General features: G+C 42.6%; 2 protein-coding genes across 2 annotated transcripts in view; both read left to right on the top strand.

Annotated features, from left to right (window-relative positions):
• The window catches only part of LOC125039098 (vitellogenin-like), a 9643-nt gene extending 40 nt beyond the window's left edge, over positions 1-9603 (top strand). Inside the window, exons 1-15 of the mRNA XM_047632833.1 lie at positions 1-15; positions 229-471; positions 633-820; positions 988-2079; positions 2184-2331; positions 2446-4182; positions 4326-4583; positions 4762-4925; positions 5081-5688; positions 5894-6260; positions 6373-7032; positions 7130-7657; positions 7746-8088; positions 8192-8469; positions 8611-9603. The exon at positions 1-15 is cut by the window's left edge and continues 40 nt beyond it. Coding sequence (XP_047488789.1) covers positions 1-15; positions 229-471; positions 633-820; positions 988-2079; positions 2184-2331; positions 2446-4182; positions 4326-4583; positions 4762-4925; positions 5081-5688; positions 5894-6260; positions 6373-7032; positions 7130-7657; positions 7746-8088; positions 8192-8469; positions 8611-9603 — 7622 coding nt within the window. The remainder of the gene's footprint in view (positions 16-228; positions 472-632; positions 821-987; positions 2080-2183; positions 2332-2445; positions 4183-4325; positions 4584-4761; positions 4926-5080; positions 5689-5893; positions 6261-6372; positions 7033-7129; positions 7658-7745; positions 8089-8191; positions 8470-8610) is intronic.
• A 10402-nt stretch (positions 9604-20005) lies between these two features.
• Positions 20006-27500, top strand: part of LOC125038826 (vitellogenin-like) — a 9933-nt gene continuing 2438 nt past the window's right edge. The window contains exons 1-12 of the mRNA XM_047632423.1: positions 20006-20078; positions 20343-20585; positions 20799-20989; positions 21117-22208; positions 22310-22457; positions 22589-24334; positions 24510-24800; positions 24922-25082; positions 25254-25855; positions 25978-26356; positions 26461-27141; positions 27249-27500. The exon at positions 27249-27500 is cut by the window's right edge and continues 270 nt beyond it. Of these exons, the coding sequence (XP_047488379.1) occupies positions 20024-20078; positions 20343-20585; positions 20799-20989; positions 21117-22208; positions 22310-22457; positions 22589-24334; positions 24510-24800; positions 24922-25082; positions 25254-25855; positions 25978-26356; positions 26461-27141; positions 27249-27500 (5841 nt within the window). The 5' untranslated portion in view covers positions 20006-20023. The remainder of the gene's footprint in view (positions 20079-20342; positions 20586-20798; positions 20990-21116; positions 22209-22309; positions 22458-22588; positions 24335-24509; positions 24801-24921; positions 25083-25253; positions 25856-25977; positions 26357-26460; positions 27142-27248) is intronic.

Below are 27500 nucleotides of genomic sequence, written 5' to 3'. Positions count from 1 at the left end.
CAGGTGGACTTGCAGGTAAGTCGTCACAATTCAATCTTTTGCTCGGACGTTCCTCTGCAATCTGCTTTTCTGTAATGAAATTGGCACATTTAGTTTGTATTTCGTATTCCTTTTTGACTAATCTAATGATGTCGACTGTTCGGTTTCCATTTAAATGATTAGCTGAATAACATTTTTACACATTTCATTCGCCGCATTCCTCGTGTTGAACCTTCCGTTCCTCTTCAGCGCCCTGGACAGCACAGGCGCCGAGATGCTCCACCGAATGCCCCATCACCGGATCCCCCAAGCTGGCCTACCAGCCTGAGAAGACCTACACGTACGCCTACTCCGGCAAGTCTCGAGTCCAGCTGAAGGGCGTGGAGGACGGCGTCACGGAACTCGAGTGGTCCAAGCAAGTGGAGCTAACGTGGATCACTCCCTGCGACATGGCCATCACGATCAAGCACGCCAAGGTGGATGGTGCTGCAGGTGGGTGCTGCGCCTTGGCCAGCAAGGCGAAGCTCATAAGCTACCTTTGGCTCTGCTGGTACAACTACTATAATAGATGTAAAAATATGAGGCTGATTGGTAGAGCAAATGGAAGGCTCTGTCGGCTAACTTTAAGGTTGACAAGAGTGTTTTGTTTTCAGGAGCTGATATAGGGTTCCTAGAGCGCTATCCATTGGTGGTGGCCGTGGTAGACGGGCGCATCCAACACGTGTGCACTCAACCCGGCGATGCCCCTTGGTCCATCAACATGAAGAAGGGAATCGCCACGACCCTTCAGAACTCACTTCCGTCGCTCTCTCCTTTCAGCTCAGGACTCACTATTACAGAGGTAACTGCCAAGCACTTTTGGCAGACTAGTGCCACTCACCTGGAGGCAAAGGAATAAATCCTGGTTACTTTCTATCCTAGGGAAACAGCTGTAACTAATCTATCCAAGTATAAATCAAACTTTCCTAAATCTAATTGAAGTTAAGCATTTAACCTCTTCTTTTATAGACAGATGTTGTAGGAAAGTGCCCAACGAAGTATGAGATTGAGACCGAAGGAGAAAAGGTCATCGTCGTCAAGGAGAAGAACCACCGCCAATGCCAAGAACGCTTCCCAACACCTGCGGAAACACCTGCCCCTTGGCTGAAGGCTCCCCTGCCAATTGAAGAGTCCAGGTCAGAGTGCAAGCAGGAGATCACCAATGGCATTTACACCGCCATCATGTGTCAGGACATGAACATTGTTCGACCTGCCTTTGGAATCTACAAGTACGTGGAGGCCAACCAAGAGTCAACACTTCGCTTCATCTCCGAGTCCAGCGATGCTTCCGCCATCAGTGCCATCCCTCGAGGTGAATTCCACATTGAAAGTCTCTTGTACAACCATGAAATGGTGAAGGAACCAGAATTGGCACCTGAGGTGGATGAGGTCATGAAGCAGATCTGCCAGAAGACCATGGAGACTGTTGAGACTGATGCTGCTGCGCTGGTTGCCAAAGCCCTCCATCTGTTACGACGTGTTCCTGTGTCCGTAGTTGAAGCAACTGCAGAGAAAGTGCGAGGAGGACGTTATTGTGGCAACTCTGCCAGGTTAGAGAGCATCTTCCTGGATGCCATTGCCTTCGTCCACGAGTCTGGTGCTGTCAAGGTCATGGTCCAGGAAATAGAAAGTGGACGAGCAACAGGAGGACGTCTTGCTCTTTACACAGCTGCTCTTTACCTCACCCCACGACCCAACATTGAAGCTGTGGAGGCCCTGAAACCCTTGTTTGAGAGTCCCCGACCTGTGCCTTCCGTGGCTCTGGCTGCTGCCACCATGGTTAACAACTATTGCCGTCACACTCCCCATTGCAACGAGACAGCTCCAGTCAAGGAGATTGCTGAGATCCTGGCCGCCAAAGTCCAAAGACAATGCTCTCCTTCTGCCGGCGAAGAAGTCGAGAAAGAAGCCCTTGCAACACTTAAAGCACTAGGCAACATGGGAGTTATTATACCTGCAGTAACAAGAGCAGCAGTTGGCTGCATTGAACAAGAGGGAGTAGAAACTAGCATTCGAGTAGCAGCCGCACATGTCTTTAGGCATACTCAGTGTGCTCACTATGTAAGTATTAAAAGAAATACGAAGGCTCTTGAAAAATTGTTCAAATGAGAATTGCAAACAATAATTGATTCATTGTCTATCATTCTTTTCTGAAAATATTGCAGGTTACAGGAAAGCTTAGTGACATTGCAGTTCATCCAAGTATGGCTACTGAAGTTCGAATTGCAGCTTATTTGGGAGCAATCAGATGTGCTGAAGAGGAACATCTTGAGAAGATTATTTCGAAGATTTCTGAGGAACAAAATACTCAAGGTAATATTCTATGTAATCATTATATCTGTATCCTACAGTGCTGAATTCCATGATAGCATGGTCAACAATGTTGTTGGAAACTGTACCTCTCATTGGAGATTTTTTCATTTCCAGTGCGAGGTTTCATTTTGAGCCACTTGTTGAACATCCAAGAATCTGCCTCACCTGACAGAGAGCGTCTACGCTACCTCCTCACAAACTTCGTCATTCCTAGAAACTTTGATGGGGATATCAGGAAACACTCTCGCAACATTGAGATGTCTTACTTTTCTCCTCTCGGTATTGGTGCTGGTGTGGAGTCCAATGTCATCTACACTCCCGAATCTTTCCTTCCTCGCTCTGTTGATCTGAATCTCCGAACAACTATTGAGGGCTTGGACATCAGTTTGGGAGAGGCTGGCATCCGACTTGAAGGCTTAGACCCAATCATTAAGGAACTAGTTGGTCCAGAAGGATATCTTCGAAAGGCATCATTTGGACGCATTTTGAAAGACATTGTTGCATTTGCTGAAGAGAAGGGACATCGTATTGCAGAGCATTTAGAAGAAAGCCTTCGAGAAAAGAGGGCCATCAGCGCGTCTACCATTTCTAGATTTTTCAAAAAGCTCTATGGAGAGAGGAAAGAGGGCGAAGTCCGAGCTGATATATTCGCAAGGATCTTTGGACATGAAGTGACATATGCTACCATTGCTGAAGACCTGAAGGAGTTGGATGCTGACAGAATAATTGAGTCACTCTTCTCTTACTTTGATGCCATCCTTCCCAATATTCACAATCTGGACATTGACTCTGCCCGCACAGCCCAAATATTCCTTGACTACTCTTTGCCTACTATTCAAGGTACTCCTCTCAAGCTGAAGTTGGAAGGAACTGCCATCGTGGGAATCAAACTGGCTGGTGATCTTAATATCATTGAACTCTTCACCAACCCAGCAAATGTTGAGAAGAGTCTCAAACTGATTCCAAGTGCATCAATTGCAGTTAGTGGTTTTGTTGGCTATGACTGCCACATTGCTAAGGTAGGAACTGAACTGAAGAGCACCATTGCAACTGCTAATGGAGCCACCATTAACATCAAGAAGAATAGCAACAACGTATTTGAGTTTGAATTGGAGCTTCCAGAGAAGATGGAACTATTCAGTGTCAAGGCAGAGACCAACCTTATCAAAGCTATTGGAAAGAGAGTGACGAAGGTCAGTCCACCATCCATGAGGGACGTTAGGATTCACCACCAGAAATGCATGGATGCTTTTGAGCCAGTGTTTGGTATCAAGATGTGCTATGAAATGAACTTCCCAGATATCTTCCGTAGCACTGCTATGCCTCTTGGAGAACCCATTGTTGCCAAGTTGTACATTGAGAAAGTGGATCCTTCCATGAAAGGTTACCGAATGACTACTGCCACCAAGAACAAGAGAGGTAATAAGGTTGTCAAAGTTAACATTGAAACTCCTGGAGCTGCAACACCACGACAAGCTGAACTGACTATGTCCTATACCAAGGAGGAAAGGTCATACATTGTTTCTGCCAAATTTGAGTCGTCTAGCACCTCAGTAGGACTATGGACAACCTTAACAAATGAGGGAGAGTACAAGGCTCTCGAGACATTTATAAAATGTAGGTCCGAATATTTTGATATTTCACGAGGAATGAAGGCAGAATTTAGTGGAAAGGAAGTTGGTAATGAAAAGCAATATGAAATAAATGTATTCACTGGCCAAAATAAGAGGTTTGCCACATCATCCAAGATGGTGGAAGCTAGATTTATCAAGAAAATGAATGGTCCTGAGGTGGAAGTAACCTGCAGAACAATGAATGGTCTGAGGGACTATGTAGCGCTAAACATTGAAGGTAATTATGATGAATCTAATATTTTTTACTCCTTTCAGTTTGTGAAGCTATTACTTCAGAGGTACTCAACAAATAATGCATTCAATATAATCAGTATGGACTAATCAATAGAAATATTATCTAAAGTACAAGTTCCTTTTCAGTTGATGCTGACTTTAGATACAACCCATATGCCTGCATGTCAGTTCCAACTGCAGTACGGAAGATGGAATTCCATACCAGTATCAGAGGTTGGAAAATAGCATCTTCTGTCCACAAAACAGCTGGGACAATAGAAGCTACAGAGCATATTGCTACATTCATTGTGGAAGCAAGAAATACTGAGATTATGTCTGTGAAGGCTGCCGTGAATACCAGAGGACGAATGTTCAGAAATATGATAATTCAGAATGAAATTTCAGGTACTGTAATGAAATATAATTGTATGAAAAGTACAGCCTTGCTTCAGTTAAATGCTATTGGCAATTGATACCGTTCCTTAATTTATGGATTTACAGGCAAATTATGATTCATCAGAAAATAACATTAAAACGTTATAGCTCAAAACAATCACCACTGAAGTGCTATTATATTTTGCAGTTAACTTTGGACAACAGTCATACAGTGCTTCCTATGACCTTTTCCTTGGAGCATCGAAGATGGGAACAAAAGTGGAAGTGACTAAACCCAAAGAGAACTTGAAGATCACTGAATTTGGAGCTTTGTATGAACGAGCTGGCAACACACACAATGTGAAAGTGTTTGTGAGTAAACCGCAGTGTAATGTAGTGTACATGTAATATCTATATAACTTAACATGATCTTACTGTTACACATTTTGTGGATTCAGATTATTCGTAAAATGGAGTACTACGATGCTCAAAGTTGGAATAGTTTAAGACAATAATTAATTTTCCAGGTTAATGCTCCGCAATACATGCGAGCTATCAAGTTTGAAAGCAAAATCAGTGAGGAAGAAAACGGCAAATATGCAGTAGAAGCTGCCCTCCAAGGGGGTCAACGTAACTTGCTGCAGCTTGATGGTCCAGTCACCTACATTTACTCACCAAGGAAGTTAAAGTTTGAAGCTGAACTGAAGGTTGCTATGCTTGACATGGAACCTCACATTATTTCTACAACCATGCTTGGAAGCAGCAGCAAACAGATTCTAGCTTTTGAGATGAAGAACAGACAAGAAAGTCTCTTTGCCTTCAAATGGATCCTGACTTCCGAGGTGGGGCCAGAACAGAAGACTATTAGCAACACCAAGCTCATAGTCCCTGCTTTCATGGAGTTCTTGTTCGACATCTCACTCATACAAAACAACATTCATTTGAGCCTCAACACAGCGGTCCTTCCCAAAAGTGAGTCTGCACATCGCATAAAGACTTTTGTAGATATCGACGGTGAAAACAAGAAGATAAATGCTGAATTTGCTTGGGATGCAGATCGTAACCCTGATAGGAAACTTGTTGTGGATGCAAATTTAATTAGCAGCTCCTCTGACCTTGGCCATGCTTCCATTCAGTAAGTTGTTTCAGTTTTCTTTAATATTTCTTGGTTTTTCCTCTTTTTCAGTACATATATCAATACCAGTATGTGTAACAGGATGTAAACTGATTTTTAAAATTCCTACTGGATAACTATGTGCATGATTTCTATTTTGGGACTGGAAAATATGATATGTATAAATTTTCCTTTGAAGTCTCTTAACATGCTCTCCACTCTGCAGTGGAAACATCATAATTGCTGGTGAGCCATACCACATGAAGCTAAGCCTGAATGCTGAAGATATCCTGGCATCTGGCTTCGAACTGGAAGTTACCACACCTTCCCAAAAGACTCTTGCCATGGAAGCCAGCTACAAAATCGAGGACCAACGACCCATCACCAGAGTTATTACCATGTTCAGGTACAAGAACACTGAAGATAAGGAGCATAAATTCACAGGTTCTGTTGCCGCTGAGAAACTTGAGGGTCCATACAGCTATGCTCTTGACACCAAGGTGATTTACATAGCCCCTGAAGGAAAGGAAACAAGGTTGGAGACCATTCTGAAGCATCACAAAATGCCCGAGGCACGTGTGGTACTCTTTAAGGTAAGTAAGCAGCCTTTCCCATGCAATTATTTTACAAATATTTCCTGCTGACTTAAGCAATTTAACAGATACAAATGACTAGCAGAGAGACTAAGTTCTGATATTTTCCTAGGTTAATGCTGAAGGCCTGGTCCTAAGGAAGCCCCTCGTGGTGGAATTCTTCATTGAAAACAAAGAAGGCTCTTACGAAGGCAAATGCACAATGACAAGAAATGCTCCTAAAACTGTCTTTGACTGGGATGTGAAGATCCATCCCCATGGTGAAATTGAAGCCATTGAAGCAGGACTGGATTTGAAGGCTACAGTTCAGCTACTGAAGGTTGTCCGTGCTGCACTTACCTTTGAGAAGGAAGACAGAATTGAGAGATCCGAGTCAGCTAACTATCGCTATCATTATAGTAAGCCAACACCAACATCATACCATGTTACTGTACAAACTCCATCACGCACAATGCAGGGTGAAGCCCACATCTCAGCTTCACAGTCAGGAATCAAGTTCTATCCCAACAAACGCAACTCTGAGTCCACATATGAAATTGGATACAAGACTACCCACACGGGCAACCAAGGCAGATGGGAAAGCCAAATTAACCATCCGGATCTTCCAAAGCCCATGCAGTTTGCTCTTCAGTACGCAGCTGACCGAACAGCTGTGGAAGGAACTGTAGAACTGGATATTTTCCCATCTAGTGCAGACAAAATCACTGGCCACCTTGCATCAACTCGAGTATCAGAAAACACCATTAGAACTGAAGGTTCCATTGTCAGCAGGGTAAGTTTTGTAATGTGAAATATTGTTTCTTTGCACATTTCATCTGGTAAAAGCTACAGTGTGTATGTATTAACTTTAATTTTTACTTTATTTGCAGGTTCTGAAAGTGAATCCCAAACTTATCCTGACTACAGCCATTGCCTCAGACACAGTTGGTTTAGATGTAGAATTCAAAAAATCTCCTTCTGCACCACCATCCATTAAGGTTATTGCCAAATACGACAAAACTAGCCCAAAGAATGCAGTCCTGGCTTTCACTATAGACTACGAAAACACTCCAGTATTTGAAGTGTCTGGGGTAATGAAGCCTGATGAGACCCCTACATGTAATGGCTTGGCTGTGTCTGCTGTTGTCTACACACCTGTTCTGGGAACACATGACATCCACTCAAGAATGTGCAAACCTGCTTTTGTAGAGGTGACCACCAACAAGCAAGGCACTGATAGGAAATACATTGCTAGGATCGGTCTTCAGGCACCCGATAATGCAGAAGTTAGTCTGAGCAAGGGAACAACACAGTCTGTGGAGGAGTATCCTATCATCCTCGCTCGCCTGGAGATGGTTGATCCTACAGTGATCAGAGTCGGCTTTGCTTATGAGCGTCCAGAACTCTATCGTATGAAGGTAAGCATTTCAAATCTAAATAAAAGCATGCAAAGTGTAATTCATATAGCAAGTTTCTTAGCTAACATCATACTTGTATATTTAACAGGATTTGATTCAGGAAAAACTCTCAAATGTCAAGACCTCTGTGGGAGTTGCAGTTCAAGAGATCTTTGAGGAAGTAGCAGGGTCTTCAGCAAGCATGCAAGGATCAGAGTTTTCCACTCTAATAGCTGAAGTTAAAGAAGAACTGGGGATGATCTACCAGGATCTGGTCGAAGATAGCAGGCAATTCCTTAGAGAAATGCCTTCCTTTGGTTATATCAAAAACAGCTTCAGGCGTATGATTCGAATTTGGGCTCAGCTTGAGAAGAGCATCATTCAAGAACGCAAGAAGATGATCAATGTTTGTCTAATGATGGTGAAAGACATTACCACTCAGGCATTTACAGGTGAGTTACAGTGAATAGTGTTTTGGTTCGTGGTTCTGCAGCATTGGCAGTCAGACATATTGATATATTGGGTTAAATAATGCTGGTTAAAAATAATTTGCAGCTTTGGAGGAAGCACTCGAAATTCTAGAGACTGGAGAGATACCTGAACCTGTACGCCATATGGTAGAAGTACTGAAAAGCAGTGAAATGCATGAGTTCTTCAAGGGGCCAGTGGATGCATTGCTGTATAGATACCCAGAGGAGTATGAAGCCATTAAGTATGTTGCAATCAACATGATAAGTACCCTCGAGAGAGACTTTGACCTCATGTTTGAGAGAATCATGGAAATCCCTGCTTTCCAAAGGATTATCAATTGGATCATGGAAAACCTTAATCCTGTAAGTTGTTCTTGTACTTCAGTAACCTATTTCTTACTGTTCTAGAATTGTATTTTCCCTACTATCAATAAATGCATTATAGTTAAGGCTTAGATATATTCACATGAAAACTTTATATCCAAATTCTTCTCTATTCACTAGGGCCGTCTGGCAGCAGTAGAGGCAAACACACTGGCAGAGATTCTTCTTGAGGACTTCCACGTACTCGACATCAAGACAGAGGAGAACCAACTCATGATTGAAATCCCACTGTATAAACCTTTGTATTCAGTGGTGCAGTTTATAAAGGAAGTGATTAATCCATATGAAATCCGCAAAGACTTTATTTGGCTGATTGATAGCACACTCCCTTATACTCTTGAAGACTTTATCTGGATGTATTACACCTTCGTGCCGCAGCAAATCACGGATCTGTTGCCACCTTACCCTCGGACAGCCATGGTGGTAGGTGGTACCGAGATCCTCACCTTCGACGGCCTTGTAGTGCGAGCACCTCGATCCCCCTGCAAGGTCCTGTTGGCCGCCCATGGTTCCCATACCATCATGATGTCCCACCCACAGCCCTCAGCTCCTGCAGAGATTGAGCTCAAGACAGCAGATGCCACCATTGTCATCAAGCCTGATGCTGAAGTGCTTGTCAACGGTCAGCCAATCAGAGGATCAGAGGAGACTGCTGGAAAGATTAGAATTGAGAAGAATGCTGAAGAGATAGTGGTACAGTGTCCTTTGATGAAGATCATTGTGTCTAAGAAGAGCGAGGTTGTGGCCATAAAGGCTTCAGGATGGACCTTTGGCCATGTGGCAGGGCTTCTGGGTCCCAACAACGGAGAAATTGGAGACGACCGCCTCATGCCCAACGGTGCAGAACCCTCAAGCCTCCGCGAGGTGGTGGCTTCCTGGCAGGAGAGGAAGCAGTGCTCCATGCCCGAGATTCCCCATGCCATACCCACAGTAGCTCGCGTGATGAAGTGTGAAGCACTCCTCAGGATCCGGTCACAGTGCATCGCGGTGGTGGAACCAGAACCCTTCATCCAAATGTGCCACGCCGCCCAGAACGCCTGCGACGCCTTTACTGCTTTCAGGACCTTCTGTGCTCTAAAGGGAGTTGTAGAAACATCTCCAATCCCTTGCTAAGTGGGAAGCTGCATTCAGTCCATACTGAGACAAGATGATTCTTTTCTGCATTAAAAAAAAAAAAAAAAAAAAAATATATATATATATGAGATCAACTGCTCTTACTTTGATTCATTTGTAAACCTATAATTTCACTTGAATAAATGAATGAAGAAAATAAATAAATGATAAACAAAATACAAATATGTATGCATGGACATATTATATCTGTACATATCTGTCAGTCTATCGCTCTGTATCTTTATATCTATATTTTCATCTATAACTATCTTTACCTTATCTATGTCTAGATCTTTATCTATGTTTATCTATCTCTATATAAATATCATATATCTATCTACTGTCTATCTACCTCTCTCTACGAAATTCCTTGATAAGAGAACATGTAACGGTACACACTGCTCTGTATTCCGAAAACAGCAGATTACAGCAAATAGCTTATGAATTTTCACTATGCATGACTCCCAATACTTGTTAGAAATGCTAAAAAGTTCTACAAAATACATTTGGTGTTCTTATCCCAAAGTCCTATTATCTCACCTGTTTACTGTTTTCCATTAGTTTTGGAAAGTTTTTTTTTTTTTTATTGGTATTACTAATTATGAAAATAATAATTTTGATGATAATGATAATGACAAAGGTTTAAGGCCCTATATACACTCAGCTGAACTGCTCAAACTGCTTGAACAGACCACTTTTTGCTGTGCATGTGTAGGTATTTACTTAGCTTTTCCTATTTTTTTCCTTTTGTCTTTCTTTCGATACACGTAAGTTGCTGCTAGAAACAGGGAAAGTAGTTTCAAGACATTTTCCCCCACTAATGGTATCCTCTTGCAGCAAGAGTACGAAAAAAATGAGAGAATTAGCACAGTCAAACTCTAGAAATCCGCACACTGGTTTGTGCGCATTCCTAAAGATAGAGAGAAGCAGAATAAACCATGTACTATTTGAAAAAAGAAAGAAAAAGAGAAGAACATTAATGCACTCTCTTTTTGGCAATGATTTTCTTCTGCAAATATTTGTTCATCCTCATTATTTCAACAAATAAACAAACTCTAGCTATAGTGCGTCTAATCTTAGAATAAGAAGAAAACTGGCAGCTCATCCCCAGACTCCGAAGTACTGTGAATCACCTCTTGTCTCTTTTATTCTAATTTTCTGGCAAAAAATACACTTGCTTACACTTGGTTTGTAATTTCCAAAATATATTTTCTTTTGTCCCTACTTGAAATTTGCCTGTTGCCTTCATCACTACTTTATTTATTAATTTACTTTTTTTTTCTCAAATGAGAGTTAGCGGTTTTACCCTTTGTTTGTGATTTTTAACCCAATGCCGACGTGTATGATGTGTACATACGTTTTCTGAGACTGGTCCTGATGGGCAGGGTCATTTATAGGGAAAGACATAGGAGCTAGGTGCCTGTATAGCCCGTGTTTGAGTTTATGGCTCCTGCTGCCAAACCAATCTGCTGACTTCCTGGTTTGACAGACAAGAAGACATGGACTACACTACCAAAGTATGTAAAACTCTCTGTAACTTCAACGTTCTCACCACAAGCATGTGCCAATTGAACAGGTTCCCCTAACAGGCCCCCAAATCCTGGATCTTGGGCCACGAGACCTCTAGGCACAAGACGCCCTAACGGAAGCCGTCTTGCCGCGGTGGGGGGGCTTGAGGTCCCAATGAGCTGGTGAGCCTGGACCAGAGGGTTACCCATACTGGAGGGGTCACCAGTGAGCGATGAGACAAAATGGCTTCTCACGTGTCGTTGGCGTGCGCGGGCCCTTATTATCAGAAGACAGGAGTCCTGGAGGTTGAGCGATGCTGCACGCTGCAGCTAGCAACACACCTCTTTGGTCCTCTATTCTGGTTAGACGGGGGGCTTGATCAAGGCCCGGTCAAGGAAATTAGCTGGTCAAATATGGCTAGGGTCGGTAGCGCATAGGTCCCGCGACTACCATCAGCACTGCAATAGTGACTGTGCATATTTCCTCACTGCCCCAACTATAGCTTCCCCTCGTTGGACTCCATGGTGGGGGGGGGGGGGATGAGGAAATGAAGATTTATAATTTGTATGATTTCTGCACATTTACAAAGAACTTGCTCTCTCCCTGACGACCTTCGCAATCCCCTGGCCAATCCCTCTGGAACATCACATATTGTCACTCTGGAACCTTACCAGATTTCAAAGGGCAAGAATGAGAATCGTAATGGTTCCCGAGCTCCCAAACCATGTAAGAAGGAGAAAAGTCCTCCTCAATCCAATAAGGAAAACTTACCTGGTAAATATGAAAGTGTATCATATAGTAAATAGCTAGTAGTGAAGACCATTGATGGTGTATCTATCATGGATCTTGATATTTGGAAGTACATTGGAAGATAGTTGAGGTATGTCAATGTGATCCTCGCATCACCTGACAGCGAGATGGTAGCCTGATAGTTGAGGTTTCGTTACCAGACGAGAGTGACTGTCTGCGTGCAATATGCGACATTCCGGGGGCTCATGTCTCATTTTCTCCTCACAAAACCCTCAATCAGTGTAAGGGAATTGTCTTTTCCCGAGACCTCATGAGGTATTCTGAGGAGAAACTGTTAGAAGAACTAAAGAATTTTAATGTAGTGGCAGTAAAAAGTTTTAAGAAGAAAGTTGATGGTTTGGAACAGTCTACACCAGCTCTTCTTCTAATTTTTGAATTGTTAGTCCTACCTGAATCGGTTAAATTGGCATGGTACCACCTCAAGGTAAAGTCATATATGCCCAACCCTATGCGGTGCTTCCACTACCAGGGTTATGGGCATGGAGCCAACACTTGCCGTTTTAAGGAAAATGGACAACCAAACATGTGTGTGAAGTGTGGTACAACAGGTCATCAAGGAGATGACAACTGTCTAGGTCCAATATGCTGTTACCACTGCAAAGAAGATCATGAAGCTTCTTCTAAGCAATGTAAAAGGTACAAGTTTGACAAAGAAGTATTGATAATAAGGAGCAAGGAGAAAGTTAGTTTTGCAGAAGCAAAACGACATGCCTGTGTACTATTTGCACATGGGCAAACAGCACTTCTAACACCACACACTCTGCCACTACCTTTAAACCTCAGTCCGCAAATGCTGAAACTGCCTCTGGTGAGTTGTTCCACCAGGAACAGAGTAGGAGTGAAGGGTCTATTGAGGAGACTCCTCCTCCCAAAGTAAGGTCTTTGGAGCCATCAGTTAAGGCTCCAGAGGCCTCAACAGTGACAGCTTCATCCACAGGGGCCTCTGCTGCTAGGCAGAATCACCCTGAAGTAAAGGCTCAGGTACGCCCTTTGCACAGGCAGAGGAATCCTGAGCCTGTTCAAAAGACAAATCATAGAGTCGGGTCTTTGGAACCACCAGGCAGGGTTCCTGAAGCCACCACCACAGGGGCTTCCGCTGCTAGACAGAATGCTCCTGAACCGAAGGCTCAGATCCGTCCTTTGCCCAAGCAAAGGAATTCTGAGCCTGTCCAAAGGAAGCCTGTGGAAACTAGTTCCACAGTTAAACAACCCATCAAAAGGTACTCCCAAGATGCTGGAAAGGGACAGCCTAAAGGTGTGGGGCGGACCTTAACCACAGGTGCTGCCAAACACCCTATGAAGTAGTTTATCAACCTGAAGAACTGGATACCCTAATCCAATGGAATTGTCAGGGAATTCATGCAAAATGGGAAGAACTGCAACATCTTATAGTTTCATGTAATCCAGTTTGTGTATGCCTACAAGTGCATACACAGAGATTATGATCATGGAAAATCGTCCAATTTCCCCGAGAGGATTCCAAGTTCAAGCCCATTATGGGACCTTTGATAATGGACCTCATGGAGGAGTAGCAGTGATGGTACATCAGGCCATTCACCTGCAGACGACACTGCAGGTGAAGGCTGTGAGAATAGGCTTGACACAACCTTACACTGTTGCATCCATCTACCTCCTTCTACATAATCTCAACATAGATGATTTGGAAGATTTACTTGGGCAGTTGCCTCATCCATTTCTACTTTTGGGAGACTTCAATGGTTGGCATCACCTCTGGGGAGACACTTTGTGCAACCCACGAGGAAGGGCCTTGGAGTCCTTGTTCTCAAGAGTAGATGCAGTTTTACTGAACAGTGATGCACCCACACATTTCCAAATTCAAACTGGGACATTCACCAATATTGACCTGTCAATTGGTTCACCTGATTCACAGTTGAATTTCACTTGGCAGGTCATGGAAGACTTACATGAAAGTGACCACTATCCAATACTTTCGGAGGGGGTAAATGGTATTCCAGCCCATGGAGTGACTTGAACATGCAGACTGGATTTTTTCTTGTTCAACTGCAGTATTGCAAGGATCTGTGAATGATTTCCAGTGTGTTCAAGATGCTGTTAATCACTTCACATCACGAATTCACCTTGCAGCAAAAGCATCACTTCCCAGAAAAAGCGGGCAGTACCGTCGACCTCCGGTACCATGGTGGTCTGATGAATGCCAACAAGCTGTCAGAGCAAGAAAAGCTGCATTAAGGCAGCTGAAATGACGCCCAAGCTATGTGACCTTGATCCAGTACAAAAAGACCTGAGCCAAAGCCAGGCGAGTGCTAAAGGAGGCTAGGCGGACATCGTAGAGGCAGTATGTCTCCTTAATTAACTGTGGGACCCCCCTAGCATGGGTATGGGACAAGATGCGTAAGATCGCTGGAAAGAGCACATCCATATCACCACCTGCTCTGAAAATAGATGGTATAATCCTGACACAAAACAGATGTTGCAAATAAGCTGGCAAAATCCATGGCAGAGATCTCCTCTGGAGCATCTTACACTGTTCAGCCCGATTCTCCACTCTTCAGGCTGAACAGGAACGACACCCAGTGTCGTTCTTCAGTAGCACTGCAGAAGAACTTCCATACAACTTGTTATTTTTGCGCAAGGAGATGGAATCACAGTGCCATCCACATGGAAAGAAGCTATAATCATTCCTGTCCCTAAACCTGGCAAGGATGCTTCTATACCAATTTCTCTCACCAACTGCATCTGCAAGTTGATAGAGAAAATGGTAAACTTCAGGTTGACATGGCTGCAGACCCCATATCAATATGGGTTTAGAAAACAGAAACCGACTACAGATTCACTTGTTAGGATGGAAACTGCAATACAGAATTCCTTCACACAGCGACGTCTTCTTTGACCTTGAAAAGGCTTATGATACTGCTTGGAAGCATGGCATACTCATGAAGCTGTATGGTTTTAGAGGAGCATTTAGAGTGAGGGTGGGAAACAGCTTCTCTAACCTAGAAGATCAGCAGGAAGGGGTCCCACAAGGGAGTGTCTTAAGTGTGACCCTGTTTGCCATTGCTATAAATGACATCGTAAAGGTCGTTCCAAGTGCTGTCCCATGTAGTCTGTATGTGGATGACTTTACACTGTAATGCTCAGGAGGAAGCTTACAGGATGTGCAAGGATACATGCAGACTGTAATAAATCCGGTTGTGCAATGGGCAACATACCATGGGTTAAAATTTTCTCCAAGTAAGACCACACTATGCATTTCCACAAACGAGGAAATTTCCATCCTTCCCTCTATTTAGGAGCAAACCCACTGCATTTTGTCCAAGAGGTAAAGTACTTTTGACTCAAGGCTAACATGGGTGCCTCACATTAAACAGTTAAAAGTGAAAGCTACAAAAGCGCTTAGTATTTAGCTTTACCGAGCACTTATTCATAATAAACTTGACTATGGATGTGAGGCTTATTCATCTACAACTCCCACTGTTCTCCGGATGTTAGACTCGGTTCATAATGAAGCACTCAGAATCTGTATAGGGGCTTCCAGGTTTTCACGTATGGAGTCCCTGTATGCCGAGAGTGGAGAACCACCTCTTTCATTACACCGGGACTACATGAACCTGATTTACTACACGAGACTATACAGAATTCCGGGATCTCCTACATCCAGATTGGCTTTCAACCCCCTTGAGGATAGCCGATCCTATGGTAGGAGAATGAGGAATCTTGTGGAAGATCTTAATTTAAATCTCACAAAGGTTCTGGCTGTTGGAACTTCCCAAGTCCCCCCTTGGTCTAATCAAGTCGAGCTAGATTTGGTCGGAATGGGGAAAGGAGAGATCCGAAGCAGAAGTCAGAGAGATCATATGCAATATATACAGATGGTTCGAAATCTGAAAATGGTGTGGGCTTTGCAGCAGTGAGCAGAAGAAAGACTGCATCTGGCAGTCTTTTACGATCAGCCTCGATTTTCACTGCAGAGTTACATGCCATCCTTGCAGCAGTCAAGATGACTAGAGATCTTATAAACCATTCCGTTGTAATATATTTTGACTCTCGTAGTGTCTTGCAAGCAATCAAGAGCTTAAACTCGTCACATCCAGTGGTGAGGGAGGTTCAAGATTGGCTTGCACTGATGTCAGCACGTAAAAAGATAACTGTGTTGGGTGCCAGCACATGTTGGTATCAGTGGGAATGAGCGAGCTGATCAGAAGGCCAAGGCAGCTGCCAATCAGCCCTGTGATGCTCGTTTTCCTCTCCCACATACTGACCTGAAACCCAGCATCGGGAGTTGTCTTCGTGATAGATGGAGGGAACAATGGAGGCATACCTTTAGAAATAAACTGTGAGAGATTAAAAATGACCTTGGCAGTTGGGTGACCAGCATCCATCCCAACCGACAAGTAGAAGTTGTATTAACAAGGCTGAAAATCGGTCACAAAAGACTGACTCATGGGCCGATGAGGGTTAAAAGTGAAGCACGTTGTGAGGAATGCCAAGAGCCATTAACGGTCGCCCATATAGTGGAAAGGTGCAACATTCTCAGACCAAATAGGGAAGTACTTGTCTCCCCCATATATACTGAAAAATGTATTGGGGGAGGATTGTGACATAGAAGGTCTTATCAGTTTCCTTAGGGAAACTAAGATTTTCAATAAAATTTAATTATGCATAATGTTTATGCAATAGTTTTTAGACATTTAGAGCATAATGTTTATGCTTTGATATTTTAAATATAATATTTATTGTTACTTATGACATTTATTGATAGATTTTTAATGTTTGAAATATTCTCATATTTCAGTCTAACAAGGTGTTCGTCGCTAATGAAATTAGCTGTTGACGCAGCTGATAATTTTAAATAATCAAACAATCTGGGCCCAAGGGCTTCACCTCATTCTCAAATGGATGAAGAGCCGCCACCAGTGATTCCAGGGACTCAGATAGCTTCATCATTGCCAGTGTCGAGGAAGGTGACCTTGATATTGCCCAGTGTTGCTCCACAGTGACTTTGGATAGTAGCTTTGCCCATTGTCTGGTCTATGAAAGTGTTGAATAGCTTTGCCCATTATCTGGTCACTCCTGAGTGAACAGGGGAGAAGTTAGACATGCCCCCACTACACTTAACAGCACTTTCAGTACCAGTATATAGGCTTGCTATTAACCAATAACCCATGTCAAAATTCCTCAAAGTTTCAGGATCTCCCATAGCTATTCGTAGTGCACCAAGGCAAACACCAATTGTGGACTTGCCAGGAGTGAATCCAGACTGTTCTGGTCTCTGGTACCTTATTAGGTAGTCATGTATCCATTTAGAAGAATGTGGACGAAAACCTTGCCTGGTATGCTGAGCAGTGTAATGCCACTGGTGTTGCTACAGCCCTACGAATCCCTTTTCCCCTTTCAGAAAGGCATGACCACGCCCCTCAGCAGGTCAGGAGGAATGGAACCAGACTACCATATGGCAGCCAAGACTATATGCAAGCCCAGTCTGCAGCCTTTAGCAGTTCAGCATAATGGACTCCCACAGAGCTACTGGGTCCATCGACTGTGGTGTACAACTGGGCACACTCAACTCAAAGGGTAGTCAAAACTAGTCTATGGTCAGTGCCACAAAACTTGGCATGCCGGTAAACCCTGCAGTTCTGGAAGATCCTCCAGTGAGTTCTGAGAAGAATGTGATCAATCTCCTTGGCCATATTACTATGTCCAATGATGCGGGTTAGAACATTGATACCAGGAGTCAGAAATCCTCAATCTCTGTAAAAAAAAAAAAGAAAAAAAAAAAGAAAAATCCTGAAGAAGGAGACCATCACCCTAACCCAACCAGTAGTAGGTGTACCCACCCATACTGATCGTGCTGCTGTCGAGGGCAACCCCCCCAACCCCCCCACTTCATTTCCCTTGGTAGCAGGGGTTGAACGCAAGTAGATGCTCCAAACTCCTTCCCAGATGGCCTACCTGAGGTTAAGCTTCAGGCAGTCACTCCAGGTGGATACCACTTCTGCCACTATCACTGACGTTGCCCCATATAAATTGAGGTGGCAGGCTATGGGGCCCAACTTCCAACCTGTGGGGTTCCCTTGGCTTTGCACCACAGGCCTCACACTGGGTTGGCGGTTGCCAAGGGGCAGGCTCCAGCAGTTGTCCTCCCAATGGGACCCACAGCCTGCCTCAGGCAGAACGACAGTCCCCCTCCCCCCCCAGCATTTCCATTTATGTTTCATGGCCGGAGATTTGTATCATGGGAGGATGAGGAATGGCAAGGCCCATCTCTCCCGAACCGCCCGTTGACTAATTATCTATCTATATATACACATATGTATAGAATCCTTTCGCAAAGAAGGAAAAAATTTAATGAAAATAAAATTATTTTTGAAAAAAAGTAACGTATGCATATGTGGATATAAATGTGCATATAATAACAGACAGATGAATAGATAAATAGGTAAATAGATAGACTGATAGAGAAATGTATTTATAGTTGGAACTAGAAATATGTATCTCTAATCTTTTGATATCGTAATTTCAGATATTAAAAAATCGTTCCTCCTCGCCCCCCCCCCCTTCCCCCCGATCTCTCTCTTTCTCTCTTTCTGTCCCTCTCTATCTCTTTATCCCTGTCTTAGTCTTTCTCTCTCTTACTCTCTTGTCCCTGCCTCTGTCTTTCTCTCTTTCTCTGCCAGTCAGTCAATCAGCCTATCTCTTTCTCTCTCTGTCTATATCTCTCTCTTTCTCTGATGTACATATGTCCCCCTCCCCACATACACCCACACACACGCCCCCTCCCCCCATACCAAATACGAAAACTACACCACAGTGACTTCCAAGCACAGAACGCAGTCTAGGTTAATCTTAGAGTCAAGGAGACGATAACGAATCCTGAATCAGCGTCGAGACAGACTGATAAATAGATTACATTTTCGAAGGTATCTCTATGTTACATTTTGGTACAATTGCTATTATTAGTATTTTCATGAATACTATTATCATTATTATTATTATTATTATTGTTATCATTAATATTAATATTATTATCATTATTATTATTAGTATTAATATTATTATCATTATTATTATCATCATCATCATTATTATCATTATCATTACTATTTTCATTATCCTTATTATTATTACTACTATTAACATTACCATTCTTATCATTATTGATACTATCATTATTATCATTAAATAAAGCATACCCATTTGAAGTAGTTTAAAGATGAATAGATCTTTGAGTAAGTTTTCGGGTAGACAAGACAAAAGTAGACAAGAGTAGATTAATTCAATTTCTTCTTTAAAGAATTGAGAGAAAACTTGGCACTACTGACAAAGGTTTGTTGGTTTATTAAATACTAATTGTTGATGTTATGATAATTATTATCATTATCTATTTTTTCACGGTTATTGTTACGAATTGTTATCCTCCCTTCTATAGTGTCTTGATTTTATAATGGCGTGGTCGTGGTTGCCTTGATTTTATATTTAGAAAAGCGTTTTAGTTTGTTTATTACCTCATATATTATCTATCTATTCAACTGTCTGTCTCTCTCTCTCTCTTTCTTTATATATATAGGAATGTAGATAGATGGATAGATAAATAGATAGGTAGATGGATAGATAAATCGATGGGTAGATATAGAGAGATGAGTAGACTCGTAAATAGATAGATATATAGATATAGATGGATAGATAAATAGAAAAATAAATTGGTAGACAGAAAGAAAGGCAAAGAGAGAGACTGACAGAAAGAAACATAGAAAAGGAAAAATAGATAACTGACTGAAAAAGTACAAATGTAATTTTTATCAGCTGTGTGTTTTGACCTCAGACAAACCGGAGAAAAGACGGTTTTTGAAGTACCTGACATAAGAGAAATTAAGTCCTCGTTGGCTGTTCGTTGATAAACCACTTGTGGCTTCAGCCTGTTTACGATCGCCACGTTATGTGTCATCATCATCCCTTTAGTAAGCGCCTTCAGCTGCTTGCTTATCGAACACACTTCATTGCTTGATGGGGGTCTTCGCAACGCAACGTTATTCATCTGCTGACGTTGAGAAAAGTGTCTGGGGTATATAAGCTTGGGGCTCGGCAGGTTGTTCAGTAGTCGTAGTGACGGTGTTGAGCCACCATGACGACCTCAAGCCTCGTGTTCGTGCTCGCCCTCGTGGCAGGTGGACTTGCGGGTGAGCGAATTAATATTATGGTCTACATGATTTACTCTTTTCTGGTTACATTCCAATAGCAGGTATTAATCACCTGTTGTTATTAAAAGTTGCATTACTACGACACAGAACAAGATATTAATTGATTTCGTAGAAGATTCTCAAAAAGTCGCAACTTTCGAGACAATTTCGTGAAAGTATTTGTTTTAACGTTGCGCTGCTTGCCCCTAACATCAATTTCTTTCATGAAAACATTTGTATTAAGGTAACGTTGTTTGCCCCTAGCACCCTGGGCATCAGACATGCCGAGATGTTCCACCGAATGCCCCATCACCGGATCCCCCAAGCTGGCCTACCAACCCGAGAAAACCTACACCTACGCCTACTCCGGCAAATCCAGAGTCCAGCTGACGGGCGTGGAGGACGGCAACTCTGAGATTGAATGGACAGCGGGAGTCGATCTTACTTGGATCAGCCCTTGTGACGTGGCCGTATCCTTCAGGAACATGAAGATGGATGGTGCCCCAGGTAAGTAATAGCACCCTCTCATAGACATACTCTAATATGATCAATCCTATCTGAAGAAAATGGATTAAATAATGGTATGGGATTCTTATTCATAACTTTTATTTTATATGTATATATACATTGGACACAGACACATAGTGAAAAATATACATGAGTCGCAAGACAGTAGTGTATGGGAAATATGAATTTGAAGCCAGAAACTTGCTTTTTAAGGTCCCAGTGCTGCCAGGATACTGGAGAGATATCCACTGGTGGTGGCTGTTGTCGACGGGAGGGTGCAACATGTGTGCACCCACCCTGAAGACGAACCATGGGCCATCAACCTCAAGAAGGGTGTTGCTTCGGCTTTCCAGAACGCCATTCCTTCTCTCTCTGCTGGCAGCTCAGGAATGACAGTAACTGAGGTTTGTTTGTTTCCGACTTTTTAACTTTCGTCTGATATTTTGGGTATACATTAATATATCGTTACCGAGTTTACTAAATTTACTAAACTTTTTGAGACATTATTACCTAATACTTGTGTTCCAACAGACGGACGTTGTTGGAAAGTGCCCAACGAAGTATGAGATTGAGACCGAAGGAGAAAAGGTCATCGTCGTCAAGGAGAAGAACCACCGCCAATGCCAAGAACGCTTCCCAACACCTGCAGAAACACCTGCCCCTTGGCTGAAGGCTCCCCTGCCAATCGAAGAATCCAGGTCAGAGTGCAAGCAGGAGATCACCAATGGCATTTACACCGCCATCATGTGTCAGGACATGAACATTGTTCGACCTGCCTTTGGAATCTACAAGTACGTGGAGGCCAACCAAGAGTCAACACTTCGCTTCATCTCCGAGTCCAGCGATGCTTCCGCCATCAGTGCCATCCCTCGAGGTGAATTCCACATTGAAAGTCTCTTGTACAACCATGAAATGGTGAAGGAACCAGAATTGGCACCTGAGGTGGATGAGGTCATGAAGCAGATCTGCCAGAAGACCATGGAGACTGCTGAGACTGATGCTGCTGCGCTGGTTGCCAAAGCCCTCCATCTGTTACGACGTGTTCCTGTGTCCGTAGTTGTAGCAACTGCAGAGAAAGTGCGAGGAGGACGTTATTGTGGCAACTCTGCCAGGTTAGAGAGCATCTTCCTGGATGCCATTGCCTTCGTCCACGAGTCTGGTGCTGTCAAGGTCATGGTCCAGGAAATAGAAAGTGGACGAGCAACAGGAGGACGTCTTGCTCTTTACACAGCTGCTCTTTACCTCACCCCACGACCCAACATTGAAGCTGTGGAGGCCCTGAAACCCTTGTTTGAGAGTCCCCGACCTGTGCCTTCCTTGGCTCTGGCAGCTGCCACCATGGTTAACAACTATTGCCGTCACACTCCCCATTGCAACGAGACAGCTCCAATCAAGGAGATTGCTGAGATCCTGGCCGCCAAAGTCCAAAGACAATGCTCTCCTTCTGCCGGCGAAGAAGTCGAGAAAGAAGCCCTTGCAACACTTAAAGCACTAGGCAACATGGGAGTTATTACACCTGCAGTAACACAAGCAGCAGTTGGCTGCATTGAACAAGAGGGAGTAGAAACTAGCATTCGAGTAGCAGCCGCTCATGTTTTCAGACAAACCAAGTGTTATCGTCCGGTAAGTTTATTACTTTTTCTGATAGTATCCAACATTATGAACCCTATATTCCTAATATTGCTGATTGTTAAACGTGACTAAATATGAATTGAATATTTCAGGCAGTAGAGAAACTAGTTAGTATTGCTGTCAGACCAGCCTTTGAAACTGAAATCCGTATTGCATCGTATCTCGCCGCCATTAGATGTACAGAAAAGGAAGATCTAGAAGAAATCTTTGAAAAGATTTCAGTGGAAGAGAATACTCAAGGTGAGTATTCTATTCCATAGTCCTTACAGTTGTCAACAACATCACACCATCATGCTTAGCTAAGCTTAGATTTGTGTTTACTTTCTTTATCACCAATATTATAGATAATTTATATTAAACTTACATTTCAGTTCGTGGATTTATTCTTGGTCACTTGCTGAACATCCAGGAGTCTACATGCCCCACCAAAGAAAATCTCAGATACCTTCTGACAAACTTTGTGATTCCAACTGATTTCGAGAGAGACTTCAGGAAATTCTCCCGCAATATGGATATGGCTTATTATTCTCCTTCCTTTGGCTTGGGTGGCGATCTTGAATCTAACATCATTTATACTCCAGGCTCTTCCATTCCTCGTGCTGTTAACTTCAACCTGAAAGCAGCTGTAGATGAGATTCACATGAATCTTGGCGAAATTGGTGCACGCTTTGAAGGAATGGACCCTATCATTGAAGAATTGTTTGGTCCTGAAGGTTACCTATACACAACTTCATTTGGAAAAATTTTGGAAGACATCACTGGATTTGCTAAAGCCAAAGGAAGCAAGATCATGGATCAGATTAAGCATACACTAAGGTCGAGGAGATCTATTGACTTTGATACTATTTCTAACTTCTTCAACAAACTCTATGGTGAAAGGAACTCCGAAGGCACCCGTGCTGAGGTGTATGCTCGATTCATGGGACAAGAAGTTGCCTATGGAAATGTTGGTGAAATATTCAAAGGAGAAACAGCTGATAGACTTATTGAAACTTTCTTCTCTTACTTTGAAGCTTCCTTTGAACAAATGAAGAACCTAAACCTGAACACAGCAAGAACTGCTCAACTCTTCTTGGATTATTCACTGCCAACTATTCAGGGCTCACCTCTCAAACTCAAGTTAGACGGGACTGCAGTTGCTGGCCTTACGGCTGAAGGTAAATTGAGCATCGCTGAAATTCTTGCCGATCTTGGAAATCTAGATACACACATGAAGCTCTTGCCAAGCCTCTCTGTACATGTCTCTGGCTTTGCTGGCTTTGACAATCATCTTAGTAAGGTAGGAATCGAAATGGAGAGCACTATTTCAACTGCCAATGGAGCTGCCGTGAAAATAAGGACTGCAGAAGGGAAGAAAATTGAGATTGAATTGGAAATCCCTGAGAAAATGGAACTCCTTAATGTGAGAGCTGAAACATTCCTTGTTAAGACTGTAGGACAGAAGCAGATCAAGCTTACTCCTTCCTCCATGAGAGATGCACGGATAAAGCATGAGTCATGCATTGATGTTCTTGAGCCTATGCTAGGTCTTAAGACATGTTATGCAGTCAATATTCCAGATATTTTCCGCAATAATGTTTTGCCCCTTGGAGAACCAATTGTTGCTAAATTTTATGTGGAGAAGGCTGATCCCTCTATGACAGGTTATGCTGTGTCTGCTGCTATCAAAAACAGTTTTGATCACAAGGTTATCAAAGTGAATGCCAAAGCAGCTGGTGCCACAACACCACGGCAAGCTGAATTGACCTTGTCCTATAAGAAGGAAGTCGAGTCCACCATCGCTTTCGCTAAGTTAGAGTCATCCACTGTCACTACTGGTATTTGGACCACTCTAACCACCAGAGAAGGATTTAAGACTCTTGATACATTCATGCAATTCAAGACCGAGCAGATTGATCTGTCTCGTGGAATCAAAATGGATGTTACCATCAAAGGTAATGCTGCTGATGAAGAATATGAAGTGAAGGTATTCAGTGGTCGTAGGAAGAAATTCACCCCAGAAATGCTTGTTTTGGAGACTAAACTCTCCAAGAAGGCTGCCGGCTCTGATGTAAATTTGGAAGTAATTTGCAAGACTAAGAATGCTCTAGCTGAGTTCCTCACCTTGGACATCAATGGTAAGTTTATATTGCCATACAACATTTACAAGTGATGAAGTATACACATACATAATTACCAAAAGCCACATTCATTCAGTGTCACATATATATTACTTAATCAGATGTCATTGAAGTATATATTCATACAGATGATAAGGTATATACAAATTATAATTCATGTTTCTTCTTTCAGTCGCTGCTGATTTTAAGATAATCACTCCTTCTGCTCTTATGCAGTTTAGACAAATTCCAAGATTCCCTGTGGCTCTACCAGTAAATCTGCACAAGATGGAAATAAATGCTGCTTATGGAAATTGGAAATTGGCATCATACATGCGCGAAAATCAGGTAACGGGCGAGACCTGCGAGCACATCTCCGCCTTCAGGATCACAAAGGGAAGAAGGGAAGTTATGTCTATAGAGGCTTCTCACAAAATCGAAGGAAGACTTCTTGAAAATATCATCATCAGGAATGAAGCTAAAGGTAACATCGATACAATTCTTCTATTTTCTTTGAAAAATATATATTTATTTTGGAAGGGGAAAGCTGTAATGCAGAAAAAACTGAATTGGCAATATTATTTTATCATTAATTTTTTTTTCAGTTGGTATCGGTGGTGCATCTTACAAAATAGCTTATGATGTGATCTATCACACTGAAAAAATGGGAGTGTCGTTTGAAATGCTGGATGCGAGTTCAGGGAAGGTAGTTGCACTAGAAGCAATGTATATTAATCTAGGACAAGAACACAACACCAAATTCATGGTAAGTTTGGTCACCTTTTTATTCACTGGGGAGAATGAATGCATGGAGTAACTTATTCTGAATAATTCATGACAGGTTTAATTACAATGGATGAAAAAAATAATTTTCCAGTTTTAAACGAAAGCACATGATATGATGACAATCTTAGTATGCAAAACTATACCGTTTCAGTTGGAGATTCCAGGATACATCAGGAAAATCAAGATGGAAAATAAGATTGAAGGCACTGGGGAAGGTCGTTACATGCTGGAATCAGCAGTCAAGTATGGACAACAGATGCTTCTTCATGCCAATGGCCCGATTGTGGCAAAGTTCACAAACAATGTTGTCAAGTTGCAGACTGATATGAAGATTACTGAAGTGACCAGTGAACCCTACACCATCGGCATCAATATCTTATTTGCCAACAAGAAACAAGTGTTTGTCATGGAAATCAAAGGCCGAGAGGAGCCGGTGTTTGGTGTTGAGTGGAAGATGGTGCGAGAAAGTCCCCAGAAGACCACTGTTGATGTAGGGGTTGTCCTTTCTACCCTCATCGATAATAAGATCAGTGCTGCCATTACCGAAGAACTTATTCAAGTTAGTTTCAACAACGTAATTCTACCCAAGACTCCTCTCAATCGTCGAGTTAAAGGTTTTGTAGAGGTCAACATTACTGAGAAAAAAACAAATATAAACTTTTCTTGGGATGCTGATAATGATGCCAGGAAGACTTTGATAGTTGATGCAGCTTTGATAAACAGTCCCGCTAACCCTGGACATGCTGAGATCCGGTAAGTATTTTGCAATGGGAATAAAGTGATCTTCATATTTTTTATCAATTGTTGCTGCCAAAAACAGAAGTGAGACTAGAATACTTGTATCATTAACAACTATCTGTGTTTCATATTTTCAGTGGGAACATTGTCTTCGCTGGAGAGCCTTACCATATCAAGTTGGAAGTTACAAGCACATCTCTTCTGATGAAAACCAACGGAGAAACTGGAATAAGGATGACTGTGACTACACCCACCCAGAAAACTGTAGCACTGGATGCTCTTGTTAGTACTGAACATGAAGAAGCAAACGCAAAAGTAACCACCACTTTTAGGTTCAAGAGTTTGGAAGAAAAGGAGTACAAACTTATTAGTGAGTTTGGTTCAGGGAAGCTCAGTGATCCACTCAGCTATACTTTTGAGGCCAAAATAATCTGCTCAACACCCGAAATAGAAACTAAGATTGAAAGTTTCTTTAAGCATCAGAAGACAGATGGAGAGCGCACTGTAACGGCTACGGTAAGGCAAAGGGATGCTTCACCTTCAGTTTATCTGCTTTTTTCTGTTGTCTTTTGCTATTTACTTGTAAAATGATACATTACTCATAGCCAACTCTTTTACAGGTTGCTGTTGAAGCCCCAGTTTTAAGAGATCCCTTCAGAGCAGTGTTTACAATTCACAATGCAGAAGGTTCTTACACTGGTGTATGTAAAATGGAAGGAAGTGCTCCTGCTACTGTCTTCGAATGGAATCTGAAAATGACTCCTGAAGGAGGTATTGAAGATATTGAAGCTGCTTTGGATATGAAAGCAGTGGTTAGAATTCTTAAAACTGTCCGTGCAATGGCCACTTTCCAGGAAGAAGCTTTCAGTCTGTATGGAGGTGGGATTGAAAGATCACCATACCAGTATCGTTTCTCAAAACCAACACCTACATCTTACACCATGATGGTGAAGATACCATCCCGCACAATGCAAGGCAAGGTTAAGTTATCTCCCTCAGAGTCTCGGATAACGTTCTCCCCCAATAAGGGTAGGACTGATGCTAAATATGAAGTAGGTTACAAGTTCAAGCATGAGGAAAGTTGGGGTGGACGCACATCCAAGTGGGAGGCCAGAGCAAACCACCCTACCCTTCCCAAACCCATCCTTGCTGCAATTCAGTACACGGCTAATGAAGAGACATTTAAGGGAACTGTTGAATTAGACATTTTCCCAGAAGAACAGGATAAATTGACAGGCACACTGGAGACACAGCAAATTGCAGAAAATGCATTCAGGACCGAAGTCATTTTGACTGGCAGAGTAAGACAAATCCTATTTTCTCGTTTCAGATTTTTTCTGTCTTCTACAAAATATTGGTCTTTAACAAAGGTCATTGCAATTGACTAACTCCAATGTTTGTTTTACAGATGCTGAGAGTGAACCCCAAAGTAACCATCACTGCTGCTAATTCTTACGACACATTTGGCTTTGAAATGAAGGTCCAAAAGACACCAGCAGCAGCTCCAAGCTTCGTCATTTCTACAAAATATGACAAGACTTCTGCACAAAGTGCAGCAGTTGCACTGATAGTGCAGCTGGAAAAACAGCCAGTCTTTGAATTCTCTGGAGTGATAGAACCCGAGGAAGGAGTTTCTTGCAATGGCGTCAACATGAAGGCC

Source organism: Penaeus chinensis, chromosome 26 (genome assembly GCF_019202785.1).
Source record: "Penaeus chinensis breed Huanghai No. 1 chromosome 26, ASM1920278v2, whole genome shotgun sequence".
Classification (NCBI taxonomy): Eukaryota; Metazoa; Arthropoda; class Malacostraca; order Decapoda; family Penaeidae; genus Penaeus; species Penaeus chinensis.
Note: the sequence above shows the minus strand (reverse complement) of the source record. Positions and strands in the feature narration are given on the sequence as shown.